Source organism: Cupressus sempervirens, chromosome 9 (assembly GCF_028749045.1).
Source record: "Cupressus sempervirens isolate cs-2001-9-10 chromosome 9, ASM2874904v1, whole genome shotgun sequence".
NCBI lineage: Eukaryota > Viridiplantae > Streptophyta > Pinopsida > Cupressales > Cupressaceae > Cupressus > Cupressus sempervirens.
The window spans coordinates 353600926-353617282 of NC_143126.1; the positions used below are offsets into that span (position 1 = coordinate 353600926).

A 16357-nucleotide genomic window follows, 5' to 3' on the forward strand; every position below is an offset into this window, starting at 1 on the left:
CCTCTAAGTTGCAAAGCTTCTCCTTCTCAAAATTAGGCTCCAAAACCAATTGTTTGAATTACAAGTAGGAAAGGTAAACTTCTGTGGGGGATGAATCAGGAGCTTAAACTTGGACCCATAAAACTTTCACCATTCATACATCACATGCATTAACACATTGAAAATAACATATAAAGCATATGCATCAATCATGTAACATGAAATGAAACACACACACTTAACACTAGATATGATTACCCAGAAACCCTCCAAATGAGAAGGTAAAAGTGGGGTGGAGATGACACCCACAAATCTTCACTACTACAGCAATAAAGTGTAGCCAATTATGGTTACAATTGTTTCACCATGAATCATGATATGCCCTATGAAAGGTTTGCCTTGTTAAAGGCTTACAAAGACTGTTAATTCCCACCTTGTTAGAAGATTTCAACACCCTGTTAGAAGTGTGTCTAGTTAAAGGACTTTAGATCATTCACTTGGAATGCCACCTTGTTAAAGGATTTAGTAAAGCCTATTAGGACTACTCCATGTAGGATATTTAACAGAAATCACCTATTAAAATGTCTCAACATAGATCTTGTGGTTGGCACTTGCTTGCCTAATAACAGATCACCTCTGTCCAATCTCTGATTAATCCTTCACGATCTGATGTATCAATGTTATATCCTCTATCCTCTTGTTCTTCACTTAACTAAATCTGCAATTCACTCTTACTGCTAAGTCACCTTAAATGCTCTGAAAACTTTCTTTTTCGCTCCTCCAATTCGATCATTCACCCCTTTACAATGCTCTCAACTCTTCAAAATTTAGGGCTTCATCCTCCTTAAGAAGAATGAGGTGGCTTAGGGTTAGGTATGAATCTACAGCTGAAATTCATTCATTTTGTCACTTAAAACTTCTCATTTTATGATTGGCTGCATGTAATTGCATAGGGAATATGCATGTAGATTTGTCCTTATCTCTAAAAGATTGAAAACTATCCTTAGGTTGGCTGAAAAATGGTTTACATAGTTGTTTGCACGATAACAAACAAATATGTCTAATCTGTGTTACTTGGCATATGTAATTACTGATGCTTGGCATATACTATAATTTTGCTTCTGACTTGGCACCTGAAATACTTAGCATATACTGTTGACTCGGCAATTGAATCACTTGGCATGGTCTATCTGCTCGGCACTCATTACAACTCAGCATAGTCTAATATTTACATGTTGTACTTAGCATGTATTACTAGTCCAGCATGAACTAAGTAAATGTCTTAAGTGTGTTGACACTCAATTGTCAAACCCAATCTGAGATTAACATGATTCACCTACTTCGAGGAGGTTTTCATAAACATGAACTTGATCTATGTCTTTGTCTGTAGTTTCTTCTGAGAGAGAGTCAAATTCATACTCTCGAGAATTCATACTGCATGGAGATAGACTATAGAATTCTCCAACAATAATAGGAACAAACTCTCCTTCATCATCTGAATTTTTACAAAGGTAATCAATGTGTAAAGCATGACTAGACTCTCCTTGTTCTTGTTGGAATGATGTGAACTAGTAGTATCCTTAGAAGAATCACTATCACCATCCATGGCACTAACAAGTGGTACAAAGTCATCTGGCTCTGCAAAGAATTTAGCTAGATCATCAGGAATTGGATAAGGATGAGGATCCTCATCATTAGCATTGTCTTCATGGTTATCAGACTCAGCTTGTGACTCATGTTCAGATGAACTCTCAAGTTCAGGAATGAATTTGTTACTCCGTAGATGTAAGGGAATCTTCTTGAAGCCTAGACCAGATGTGTCTTGATTCCTTCTAGCTATTGCTTGGACAAGATCAATCAGACCATTTTTGTTGCATCCAATAGGACCAGTTCAGTCTAAGACCGGGAGCATACTTCTCAAGAGTAATTTCATGAGATTGTTCAGTGAGGTCAACTGGAGTTTCCTCTTTGTAGATCCATGTAGCAATGGCTCTATTTTCAGCTTCCTCCTCGAGAGGAACAGTAGCTTTAACAAAAGTACCATCGTACTTAGTTTGAGGTGTCAACACAAAAGGTCTCTTTGCTTCAAATGGTCTCCCATAGTGACGAGGAGACTCGGGAAGAGATGTCAAAGACAGAATTGGTTCTATGTGATATTCACCCATTTTGGTTTCAACTTGAGTGACCGCTCAATTTGTTTCATCTTGTTATCGTGATGGTGTGTAGATTCTTTATTAGCAGGTAAAAAGTTTTCAGTAGATTGTAGCATGTTACAATATAGCTAGTACTTGTAGGTATGGTGACTTCAGAGCCATGATATGGGAATTTTATGCATTGATAGTAAGTGGAAGGCACAGTGCGTATCTCATTTATCCATGCTCTTCCTAGTAGAATATTGTAAGCCAAGGGGATGTCAAGGACTTGACAAGTGAGATCCCTTTCTGCAGGACCAACGTAGAGGAGCAACACCATAAGACCTAAAGATTTTCATTCAACTTCATCATAAGCTTTGATAGTTATCTTGTGACAGGGATCAATGGACTCTTTAGAATAGTCCAATTGTTTGAGCAGAGCAGTAGAGACAATGTTTAGACCAACTCCATTATCAATGAGCACACAACAGACACATTTCTAGTGTATTACGACCTCAATGTGTAGAGGTTGATTATGCAAATGACTGAGTAAATTATTGTCCTCCTCAGAGAAGGACATATAATAACGTGAGGTTAGATGACCTACCATAGATTGGAACATCTCAAGATCAAGATCTTGAGGTATGTTTTCCTTAGTGAGGGCTTTGTCGAGAATCTACCTATGAGCAGGTGAGACTTTGAGCAGCTCAAAGATTGTGATTTGAGCATTAGTTCATTGTAACTAATTGAGGATACTATAGCTAGTAGTCGTAGAAGGCACAAGGCCTTTGAGTACCAACTTGGCACGAAAACGTGTAACAGTGTTGGCACAAGAATGCAATGGTTCATTGTCGAATGTATTAGAAGAAGGGTCCCTTAAGACAAATCATGTCTTAGGTTTAGTTTTGTCATGTTTTCCCTTGATGGTGATGACATCACAGTACTCAACATCGACGGGTTCAACCATGTGGACTATCTCATCATCATCATTAGAGTACGTATAGTTTATCTCGTTATGAGGTTTCTATTTTGAGTGTTATCCATTTTCGTAAGACGGGAATGGCTCCTTAAAAGCCTTGTGATCTGTGTTCTTGTTATGTCCATCCACAATGTCACCATCATCAATTAGGTCTTGGACCTTGTGATGCAAGTTGATGCAATTGTTGGTTTTGTGACCTTTTTTTTGGTGATATTCGCAAAATGCGATTTCGTTCCACCATGGTGGTCATGTTTGTGGATCATAAGGACGAGAGTTATCCAATAGAGAAATGAGCTTGTTTTGTAGCAAGGTCTTATAGACCACATCCAAAGGTTCACCAAGAGGTGTATATTCTTGTTTTGGATGTGAGACCCAAGAGGTGTTCTTTGGTTTGTTTCCAGACATCTTATTGTCAGAAGGAGGTTTCTCAAAATTCTTCGATTCTTTGAGATTGTCTATAAGATTGAAGGCTACCTTAGTAGGTTTGGGAGTAATGTTGTCAACAACTCCATCCTCTCAGTTTTTGCTCACATACTTGGATTCGTCCTTATTAGAAGCGGATTGTTGTTCAGTGTCCTTTTGAAGGGTTAATTCACACTTTTTGACCATGAATTCCTTTGTACGGATAGCTTGTGTGACCATGTCTTCGAAGGTGCGTAGTCCTTGAAGTTGAACTCTATACCAAAAATCAGGTAGGAGGTTATCAGTGAAGATGTCAAGCTTTTCCATTTCAAGAATCTTTCATGAATATTTGGTGTAAAGTTGTCTCCATCTCTAAAGGAATGTGAGAAAAGGTTCCCCAACTTTCTGTTTAAGATTACACAAGTCTCAAATGTTAACCGAGTGTTGGATGATGTGAGAGTATTGTTGGAAAAACAGGTTAGCAATCTCATCAAATGTTTTGATAGCAGTAGGCAAGTGTGAAAACCACTCCATCGCCTAACCACCTAGAGTTCTTGGGAATAGACACATGAAATATGTCTATTATGCATAAATTCCATAGACAAGGTTTGAATTCTCGCAAATGGTCTTGGGGATCAATAGTTCCAAAGTATTTATCGTACTTAGGTAACTCAACTCCTCTTGGAAAAGGAGGCATGTCTATACTCTTGTCAACTGGGAATGGACAAAGAACATCTAAGGTGTATGTTTTTGTAAGTTTTTCTTTATCACGCATCATTTGGGCTAGTTGGTCTTGCATGATCTTCAATTGTTTTTGCAATTTGGACATTTCAGTTTCCTTTGTAGGTGTAATGATAGTTTCAATGTTAAAAGTGATGAGATAGCTTAGCTCCCTCTTGGGCAAGTTTGAGAAAGTATTTCTCTTTTTCTTCGTTAAGCAGGATTTCCATGACTTTCTAGAAGTTTTTATCCTTACGACACTTTTCAACGTTTTCAGGGAGTATTTCTACCTCTTCCTCATTCTCATCAATAAGAAGGGGTTCTTATGTTTTTCATTTCTGTTTTGATCTTGGTCTCTACTATGTTCTCCCTATTCAAGTCCTTGATCAGCCATTCTAGAAGAGTGAATGGTTTAAGTATGTTTTGGTTGGGAAGGTCCTCTAAATAAGGATTTCATTGTGTTGTTTGGAGATGTATGAACTTTGCTAGTTTCAGGATCCTCTTGATATAAGGGGTTCTTCGTTTGTTGTAAGTTTATAAAGAACGTTCTTTGAACACGAGGTGATCTGATAGGTGAAGGAGATCATGAAGACTCCTCTCTAGATGTACTAGACATAGACCGTGTATAAACTGGAAAGCGACCTCTGCCGCAATTACGACCCCTAGCCCTACCTCATCTAAGTCTAATGGGATAAAACACGTTTCCACTTCTTGTTGCCATAGTCATAGACAAGGACAAGAAGCAAAAACCTAGACAAGGACCACACTAGAACCTAGTCTCAAAGAAACAAGAGAAGAGTGTTGTATACTAAGGTATGAGTCGTAGGCTAGAACAACCAAAGATTGACTATAGTGACACAGAGTATGACAAGCACTAAAGGACAAGAACAAGGTAACTGAGAAACGAGACTAGGTTAAGTGTAAGTCACAAGTTGTTAGCTAAGCAAGATGTTTGACACTGTTTGCATATAGAAAAGCGGTAAAATGTCGCAGGTAACAGACCAAACTTAGAGCGCAAATAGCTCTGACAAAACAATTTGATTGTTTTAAGACAAGATCAAGCACGAAGATTCTCATGGAACCACACGAGAAAGTGTAATAAAGAAAGCGAAGACTTAGAACAGCAATTTTGGACCAAGTTTCTCGAGCAAGTACTTGTATAGGGCCGCACGAGGATGTGCTAGACTAACAAGAAAACAGGATTCTAACAAAAAGGACAAAGTTTGCAAGATCTCAAGCGGAGACTTGCATAGGACCATGTGAGAACTTGGACAGGGTTGTGTGAAGTGTTGGATAAAAAGGTACTCGCACAAAATTTTGCCAAACTGGGCGCAAAAACAGAGACCGGATGAACAACTGAGACTGAATTTGAAGAGATTTTACAAGTTTCAAACTAATATGGACAGATTGTTGGTTGTTTTGACAGATTTCAGAAAGACAGCATGATGGTTTTCAAGTTGCTAAACAACATTTTGGTTTTCAACAAGAAAATTGTTTTTCAAAAAGACACGGGAAGCAAGCAGTAGTCGCAAACAATCCAACTGAGGGCAAAGTAGCTCGGAGGGACGGGGGAGTCTTGACTTTCAGTTTGTTTTGATAGGTTTGGACAAATTTAAGACTCTGTGACAAACACACTTTATCCCTTTAACCAAAAATGGTAGAGGAAGCAAAACCTTTGTCCCACAACTTATGTGCATGCGTTCACCTCACACAGTCGTGTCACCCCACTAGAGGGTGCTTGTGTTTTTGGTGTATTCCAAGGGCTCAATAACATATACATTGAATGAACACCCTTGTGGCTGAGGTCAAGAGCGTATACCACCTTCCAACGCCCAGGTACATGCCTAGGGTGAGTTCTACAGGAGAGATTCTTCTCCCTCCTTACACAAAGATTATGCCCCCTTTCGGAGGTGAACCGAGTAGCAACTATCTAAGAGGTTTTTACTTAGTTTCTGTTCATATTAACCCTCGATGGCTTCGCAAATGAAGTTAAGGCCAGCAGACCACACCAGCATCTGTAGGTGCACACACTTGAGTAGCAAGACTAGGGCCTAGGTCGGCCAGTGCAGTTTACAAAGCCTCTTCTTGATATGTAATATCAAAATGAAAAAGAGGAAATTAATATAGCTTTGGAGTCTTTCACTCTACAAAGCTTCTTTATTATAGTGAGTTGGAATCTCCAACGAAAGGAGTGTGCTAACTTGGGTCATTCCTGGAGGTTAGATCGCTCTAGCAAGTCCTCTAAGGGTTGACTCAGACGAGTGGTTCGGATCTAAGGGTTCAAGTTTCTAATTTCCCTCAAGGGGAAAGAGCATACTTCTCTACCTCATCACCATGCCCAAACACAGAAGACATGTTAATCACCAAGTTAGCTTAATCAATCTAGACTTGTCCTTTCTCGAGATTTTGATTCCCTAAAAGGAAATCATCATCCCTTCATAGAAGAGGACTCACACTAGAGAACCACTAACTTGCTTGCCTCCCTCAAATTTCATCTTTCCGAGGCTTCTAAGTTTCTAATTTACCCTTGAGCTTGACTTCCAAGTGGTAAAGAGCATACTCCCATATTCCCTTGTCTTGCACCCTACCAAGTTCACAAGCCCTAATTACACTGTGCGAAAAGCAAAAAGAAGACATGACATTTAAAGTGGGTTTGAAATTGGTCTTTGACGTGTTTCTTTGGCAATCTTCCTGCAATCACACAATCAGTACATGTTTCAAGTTGTTTTGATAAAGGTGTCTTCGTCAAGCGTCCTGCAAACCACTATTATGCTACAAAAAACCAAAAATCCAATAGAAAATGCTTCGAAGAAAACTCGTTAGTCAAACATAATGACAAACTGAATTCTGGAAAACTATATTTTGCATGTGTTGTTGCAAAATTTCACGCAAAATCCTGCACAGGCTTCGCGAGAAAATGTTGTACACCACACAAGAAACTGCACAATTATGCACTTCTTCGCGTGAGGGAGTGAAATGGAAGGGGCAAAATGTTCATTTCTTCATGCAAAAATCTGAAAATTTGTACAGATGAATGCGACAAAATCATTAATAAAACAAAAAACAGAGCAAATGAGGCCAAAAAAATTGATTTCTTGGCCCCATGGTAGGCACCAAAAATGTATATGTAAATTGCGGGCCTCGAATTCTCATACACACTTCAACACAATCATTACCTGAGAGATCATCCTAAAATGAACATTGTATTGTTCATCTGAGTAACCTAACAGTGCGACCTGTTTCCTTCTAACTAGAAGAAATTTGCCTTTGCTCTCAAACCAAAGCGGGCAACCAAACCTTTTAATACGAAGGATTTATGCAACTATATGATAGTGCGATTAATCTAGATGAAATGCAATTCTAATCTATTAATAGGAAAAGCAAATTAAGCTATATGAGTGCATTTTAATCTAGATGAAATTAATGCTAAGCAATTATGAAAGCTATGAAAGTATTAAGCAATTGAGTATCTATTTCAACAGTAATTCGATGCAATTCAATTCCCCTCCCTGTAATGAGGAATTACAAGCCTCTTAAATAGAATTTTCGAAATCAACCAACGATCGAGATCAATTGGAATGGATGGTCAAGATTGAAGTTGAGATTGGAAGATTCCCAGTGTAGGTGAGTTTAACTAACTCAGATCCCGAGTATAATGAAGAGTTAACTGAAATTCACCTGAGTGTGATAATAAGTTGATTAAGTCAATTCCAATTCGAGAGATAGATCACTTAGAATTCTCATTCATGAACTGAAGATAAGATTTGGAAGATTATTTAATTTAATAAAATGAGATATGACTTCATAAATGCATATTTCTAATTAATTGTGTAATTAAACCCAATAATTGAAATGAAAACATTATCTCATTAAATTAAATATGTTTAATTCCTTCGCACATTAGCTTCAAGAAGTAATTTAATTTAATTAAAGTATGAACACTCGCAATTAAATCAAATTTGATCAATAGATTTAATGTAGCTAATTCGAGTCTATACTTAGAAATTAAATAGAGAATGTGATTAATGCAAATTAGGGTTTTCTACATCTGACAATTAGGTCAAGTAGCAATAATCAAAATAAGAATTGCCTAGTAAAATAGGACTTAGGGTTTATCAAGATAGACTAGAATTGGTTTACATGGCAATGTGCAAACTTTGGGTTATTACAAGGACCAGGACCAAGAACCGGTTCGAAATTCCCCTGGTTGGACGGACCAAGGGGAGTACTTGTTAACTAAGTTTTATATGTCTATTTCTTTGTTAACCACACTTACAAAAGAAGTAAGAATGAAGTTCTGCAGAAAAGAGAAATCAGCAAGAAGAGAAAGTAATTATGTTTCATGGTTTACTGCTTCTATTCTTGTTTTAGGCAAACTAGGTTTTTTGTTACAAGATGCATCTCTACATTCAAGGTTCAATAAGTTTGCTAGCAAGCACAAAGATATGGAGAACACCCTAAAATAGAGTCTTCTATAGAAGTAACACTAATTGTTGACAATAATAGTTACTCTTTTAATCTCCACTATCTATTAATTAAATAATCAGCAGTTATTTAATCTTAAATTTTATAGAACATCAACAAGATATTAAAAAAATTATCAAATTGCATCAAGATTCATTAAGGGGGATATAAAAGTAACCTGTATAATTATAACAAAACAGAATATAATTTGTAAAATCAATGGTAAGGCTTTTTTAATTCTCAAATCAAGGAAGTGTAAAAAGCTAACAATTACTTCAAATGCCTTGAATCATATGCACAAGTTGTCTTTAAAGGAAGGAGCTCAAATTCTAGTAAAAAAAGAACTAACTAATCGTAGAATAGCCTCAAGAATCATGGTTAGCATTTGAAGCACAGCTGTGCAACTGGGGGAGTCTAAGAATTTTCAACAAGACTTCAAAAGTCAAGCATTAGTTCGACTAATAGTTGGAAGACTCCGCGAGTACTTGCACCATTGGCTCACACAGCCGCAACTAGGGGAGTCTAAGCATTTTCAACAAGATTCCAAAAGTCAAGCATCAGTTCCACTGATAGTTGGAAGACTCCGCTAGTACTTGCACCATTGGCTTGCCTAGTCAACTCAACATAGACTCGCAAATAATGTCCTGGAGATTTTGAGGCTAGGAATCTAGAGTTTTGGGCTAGGACATGATTGTTTTGAGTTAGGACTCGAGCCTGGCTGGAAACTCCCAGCCACTTGAAAAGCGTACTTTAGTTATTTCTTTTCATTTTGTGCAGCTCTTTGGTGCCCAAAACAGGTCTACATTGTGAAGTAGGGTTGAGGAAGACGAGCATATGAGAAAAAAGAATACTTTCTTTTTATGTTATAAATAAAACTACAGTTTTTCTTCTTTGCAAGTCCTAGCTGAGGTTTTTTACCAGTCCCAAGTTGGAGTCCTTTTTTGGGCTGCCAAGTCCACGCTGAGTGAGATTTCAAACTTTGATTAAACTAGCCCAAATAGTCATGAACTCATGAGTGAATTAATTTTAAAATAGTATTTCAGGGTAATGTCTGCAAGCATGCCTACAAGAATTCAGGAATCTCAGGGACAATCATATTAGGAAGTTAGTCATGTGACAATGTACATGATAGGATTAGCAGGTAGGATATAGTTTAGATTGACATAAAACTTCATCAGATAACCATTGTATAATGTAAAATAATTAGCTCTTATGAAAACTGCAATTACTTCTTCTATAAAAGAAGCCACTACATTGCCCTTGCTTCCACTTGCATGACACACAAACTCATACAAATTACAGTTACTACTTAGACCACAAGAATAGCCATCACGTGATTATTCATCGTGATTCATAGAAGCAAACATAACATGTGCAGTCTCTTTAGGCACACTCCCCTTACATGCAATCTTAGACTTTGCAAAGAATTTGCCACAATTACGTCATTTTGTACTTGTTACGGTACCCTTATATACTCCCACATGGTGTGTAAATAAACTGAAAGAAAACCTACTAACACTCTTCCAGCATTGGACCGTCAACACTATTTGAATTAAAATGTGACACATTCTTCATTAAAACTTGAAAACAAAATTATAAATTCAAAAATTTAAGATTTAAAATAACAATAAATTTGGAAGTGACTATATAAGCACAAACAACCTATGCAGATCACAGCCACATCTTTAAGACAAACCATCAGACCTAAAAGGGGATAAATATTTATTGAAAGCACAAGTAAAAATAACCAGACAATAACATGTGCTTCCATTATGCTATCTATCACAAAGCTTCACAGTTTCCAAGGCCGTGTATATTTATGGCAACCTTTTCTTTCTAGTATTGGCAGGTAGCCATCATTATTGGAATGACAAGAAGCTAAATGGAAGTTATACGTAAGATTCAAATATTGCACTCTACTTAAAATCCTTTACAAGGGCTTAAGATCAAATGGAAAATATATGAATGAAATGTAAATAAGATTACAATATAAAGCTTGCTGGCATCTATTGGTCTTCATTAATCTTCTTTAGCTCCTTCATATTTGTAGTTTCCACCCTACAAGCCAAACAGAACATGATATCAATATGCAGGAGAAAAGTTTGCAAATTGACCCCTATCTAAAACCTCGATTGTCATTTCATTTTGCAATCTAAACCAATTGAGGTAAATATCCCAATAAGGAACAAGGCACACTATTTCGAGAGCTTTAATCACAAAATAACTTGCACTAGATAAGTGACCTTGGAACTGCTGACACCACTAGGTGAGATGTAACCAAAGAACAAAAAAGGATTGTAATGAGATGGCTGACAGTTAGGAAATAAGAAAAATTAGGAAACAAATTCACTGATAAACAATGATGACTAGAAAAAGTATTGTTAGTCATAAGCAGGAAATTCTGTAAACTGACCACAACACAAGGCATTGAAGGAAATAGACAATTTATAAAATTAAATATGAATGCAGCAAATAAATAGCTACATATGACCCATCGTACTCAACATCTTCAATCTGTAATAATCTGCCATCCACCAACAAAGAAGGAACACAAATGCCCAAGAAGGTAATAAAATGGTTACAATGGAAGATGTAGCAGACAAAACCTCAAAGCGAAAAAACACTCAATTGGCCTCTGAATTAGTGAAGGATGATAAACTTGTTCAGAGTTAATCATTTGCAACCTCAAAGAGGCTAGAGGTAAAGGAAGAGGCAATGAGATAGAAGATATGTTAGATTATGATGTTTATTTGGGGGTTCACACTTATGTATAAGTGGTCCCAACTCCCAATAACATAAATATGCTGTATTATTAAAGTTTAGCCTTTATTGTTAATGGAATATGGTCATTTGGGATGATTATTAATTAAGAAAATATAATATGGATTGTTTTATAAATTCATTAATCATATACCTCAATAGAAAGTTAATAAGTACCCATATTATAGCAGATGGCAGCCTGAGGATCATAAACCTAAATAGAAAGGAAAATTGCCCAAATTATAACAAATGGATACATTCATTTTTCTATTCAAGGTATTTGACCCCATGTATTTAAAGAGATAAGAGGAGAGACCTGAAAGCTACGCTTCTAGAGTCTTTTTAATTAACTGAAGTTTTCTAAAAATAAAGCAATAATGTCTAGTGGGGTTTGATACAACCCATATGAATTTTGGTTTGTGAGCAATCTTGTCATTTATTTCCTGTTTGATCTTATTCTTTCAGCACTAATCACATGCATGGATTTATGGTTATCAAAGCTAATAAACCTCGTTATTCTAAATTTCTAACATGTTACCAAAGCCAGAGTTTGAGTTTTGTAAATATTACAAAATCAAAGAAAAATTTGTAGGTAAAATAAGTTGCATAAGGAAAAATCTTTCTTTGACAAGCTAATAGATATCCTGCTAAGCTTTACAAAAATGCACAGTGCAGTTATTTTCTTCAACTATTCTCTTCTCTTGTAAAATGTATTTAGAAACAATTGGGTCTTTATATAAATTTATATTTTCATGCAGGAAAAATGTTTTTCCCTAAAGCTGACCTCGTGGAAAACAATAACTATAAGATACTAAAAACCTTGCAGTCAGTCCATGAAGGCCACAAGTTACTTTATTTTCACTTGCAAATTGTATAGCTCAGTCCTAATAGACACCACAATGTACTTTTTACAACCAAAATAGCTAAGTTACCAGATGCTCTCCAGCAACCCTCAAAGTCTGGTTCAATTCTGTCCCAAGTCTGGTCCTCAAATTCTCCTAGAAGAGCCACAGATTCTGCCCAATTCTGTCAGAGGAATGTGGGCAGAATTTGGAGCAAATTTTGAAAATTTGCTGCCCAGCACCTGAACCCGAGCTTAATTTGGTCTCGAAACAAATTGTTTTTACTTTTTTAAAGTGTTTTTTTGCCAAGTTGTTTATTTGATCCTCCCAAACCTAATAGTGACCACTAAAAAGGCCAAAACTATGGTTTATATGTCATTTATGCATTTGTGAGTGAAAATGGAAACTGGTTTATGGAGGAAATTCAAATTGACAATTGGTGAAGTCCAAATTGACCCAAATTGACGATTATAGAGAAATTTCTTTAAAAAAACTATGATATATTCGTTAAATCGAGGGCTTCAAATCGGAATCTCAACTTTTGATCTAGCTTGGTTAGAAATCCTCAACCAATATTAAAAATATCCAGATAACTGCACTTATCTTTTGATGATTTCTTTTGTTCTCAAACCATCCCTTGAAATGGAAATATGTCCCATGCATGTGACCAATCAAGTGTATAATGTTGTATGTATGGCTAAATGATGCAATTAATATCCTATTATATTGAAACATAGATATGGCGGTGCAATTTCCTGTGTTGCTTTACTATTAGCAGAGTGGTATATGGACTTATTTGTTGTTGCATATACACACACATATTTATTTATTTTTTAAGCTATGTTTTGGTATGGACAAACCCAAAACGAATCCGACCCAACCCAAAAAATATTTGGACGAATTTTGAACCTGAATCTCGAACCACGTATCCATACCAGAATCTGAACCGGCAACTTAGCAAAATAATAATAATTAAAATTTCATTTGCAAAGCTTGTAGAAAGGCTACTAAGACACTACCAAACTTTGGAAAGAATGTTAATGAGCCATGGCTTGGTACAAATTGTACCAAAGAGAGAACATTGAACTCATGCTTGGGTGCATCATAATGGCCCGAACTAAATGTGTTAGGCTTTGTGTAGATTATAAGTGCCACAACTACTATAAATGCCTAACGGTTGCCGCAATTATCTGAGGCTGTAGGCCCCTATACAAATGCCAAGGCCCCTGTTTGAATTGATACACCCTTTGTCTCTCAACCTCCATCATTGAGTCCTACAAAATAAAATAAAATTGACCATTTGGGCCATGGGCTAAAGATTAAATTTTCTTGAATGGATTTCAGGGTTTTTAAATACACTGTCAGCGTTTTCATATAATTGTGTTATATCTTATATAGCATAATATAGAGATAACATTAAAATTTGAGTAAAGTAAAAATGCAATAAGTGAAAAAAAATTAAAATAGATAAATTAGACAAGGTATCTATTAGGGCCCCTCCCTTGGAAATAACAGATACTTCTTACCATATTGCCATGGAAGGGAAAGAATGGCTACTTGCTAATTCTGAAACTAGAATCAAACATCATCACATCATATAACAGTACAAGGGATATAAACCAAAAGGCACTAATTGTCATAAGATGCTCTCACAGCCGAACTTACCACAGGGCAAGCGACCTCACCTTCATACTTCACACAACCAACCTCTACATAAAGCCACATCCTCTTTGTCCACAACATATTCCTCAACCCACATAACTGCTCCTAGAGTTGCAACCATTTGCATATTGTCTTAGACCTAAAAATGACAAGAAAGCAAGCACCAAAGCACATATACTTATAATGATGGTGTGTGGCCAAAATGTTTTACTGGTGCAGATTTTAGTTGGATGTGTACCCGAGGTAAGGACCTGGGCCCGCCCATGATCAAGCAACCACATGTCCACAAGGGAGAATTTCCTAGGTAGCACTCAACTAAAAAGACTCACCCTTAATGCCAGTGAGTATCATTCATTGATAGAGCTTCTCGCATGTGATCACTTAGCTTGGTATGAAAGTGCGGCTAATGAGCTCAAGTACCACAACAAATGGTGGACTAGATGTCTTAACCTAAATGTTGCAATGGTGTAAATTCCTTCCAGACAAGTACCTAGGCTTGAGATCTACTATAGTATCCGTTACTAGTTCTGATTCTTATGATTTTTGACCTTATCAAACACTTTACACAAAGGGATATCTTGCAGATTGCTTCTAATATTCTTAAATTTAATTGGTAATAATAGAATGCTTGCAAAAGTCTTCAAAAATATCTAAACATTGTATTAGAATGAAAATGCAAATAACTGATTACAATCATTGAGTGATGGCCAAGACTCTTGGCTTACAAATAAAAATTCTTTAGAAGCTCTCTCATACAAGTTGACCTCCATGAAATCTGATCATAATTATACCAAAAATGAAAGATTGAATATCTCTCTAGCAAATAGCTTCAACCCTTCGGAGGATCTTTCACCACCTCAGTTATGCTTATCAATGGGAATGACCGTTCACAATGACTAATGGGGTAACTTTGTAGAAAGTTGAAATCCTTGGCTCCACAAATGAGCATATCAAAGCAATTGTCATAAACTGGATCATAATTATACCATGTGAAAGATTGAATATCTTTCACCCAAACAGATGCAACCCTTCAAAGGATCTTTCACCACCTCAATTATGCTTATCAATGGGAGTGATTGTTCCCAATGACTAATGATGTTAACTTTGTGGAGACCCTTGGCTCCACAAATGGACATATCAAAGCAAATTGTCAAGAACTTGATCATCAAAATCTTAATTGTCCCCGCCTATTTATAATTTTTCTCCAAGATGAGAAGGATCCTTCAAGAAGCTTCTTGGAACATTGAGGAGGTGGATCTTTCAAGAAGCTTCTAGAGACATGAGGAGGTGGGTCCTTCAACAAGCTTCTAGAAACATAAGGAGAAGCTTCTAGGAACATGAGGAGGTAGATCCTTCAAGAACCTTCTAGAGACGTAAGAAGCTTCTAGAGATGTTACGGGGTGGGTCCTTCAAAAAGCTTCTAGAGATATTTTATTTTGTTGTTTTAACATTAATTAAATATAAGGTTATCTATTAATATTCATATAATTGATAACCTTATAATTAATTGATTTCTCTCTTGTTTCTCCTCTTAGCCTTTGGAGAATGAATGGCTAAGAACTCCATTGAGAGGCTAGGAAGATGGGGACATTACAGTCCACCCCTCCAGAAATTGCTTGTCACCAAGCAATCTCAACTCTAGATGTTGCGGAATCTCTTCACTCTCCCAAGTAGCATCCTCAACCAACAAGTCTCTCCATTTGATCAAATATTCCCTAATAACTCATCACCTCAACTGTTTCTCCCTAACATCCAAAATAGCCTTGGGTACTAATATCAACTTTTTCTCATCATCCAAGGGTGGTAGAATAGTGGAAGGAATCACATGGTGTCCTAACGCCTTCTTGAGGTGTGATACATGGAAGACATGCAATCTACTATCTATCGGCAATTCTAGCACATAAGCCACCTTACCCACATGCCTAATAATCGTGAATGGACCATAATATCGTGGCTTGAGCTTCTTCGCACCACTCTTCTTGAGAGTTGACTATCTATAACGCTCCAACATCAAGTATACCATATCCCCAACTTCAAATGGACTCTCAACTCTAATCTAATCTGCATACTATTTCTACTGATTCTATTCCTTCTGGATATTTTCTTGGAGAGCTCTCATGATATCATGATTTTCATGCAACATATTCCCATCACTAGGCACTCTACTATCACTCATCAACAAATCAAGAAAAGTGGGCGCTTCATAACCATACAAGGTCATGAATGACGTCATCTAAATAGAAAGATGATAAGTGGTGTTGTAACAATACTCACAAAGATGTATACACTTAATTCATCCCTTTTCTTGCCTTGCAATGTAGTACCTGAGATATCCTTTCACCCATTTGTTAACTATCTTTGTTTGACCATCGGCCTCTGCGTGATAACTAGTCCTTGGAGTGAGCTCAATCCTACAA

At 36.7% G+C, this 16357-nt stretch overlaps 1 protein-coding gene across 1 annotated transcript in view; it reads right to left on the reverse strand.

The window, feature by feature from the left end:
* Positions 1 to 10376: 10376 nt before the first annotated feature.
* The window catches only part of LOC149538761 (PITH domain protein (DUF1000)), a 79124-nt gene continuing 73143 nt past the window's right edge, over positions 10377 to 16357 (reverse strand). The window contains exon 8 of the mRNA XM_089800084.1: positions 10377 to 10734. Coding sequence (XP_089656210.1) covers positions 10683 to 10734 — 52 coding nt within the window. The 3' untranslated portion in view covers positions 10377 to 10682. The remainder of the gene's footprint in view (positions 10735 to 16357) is intronic.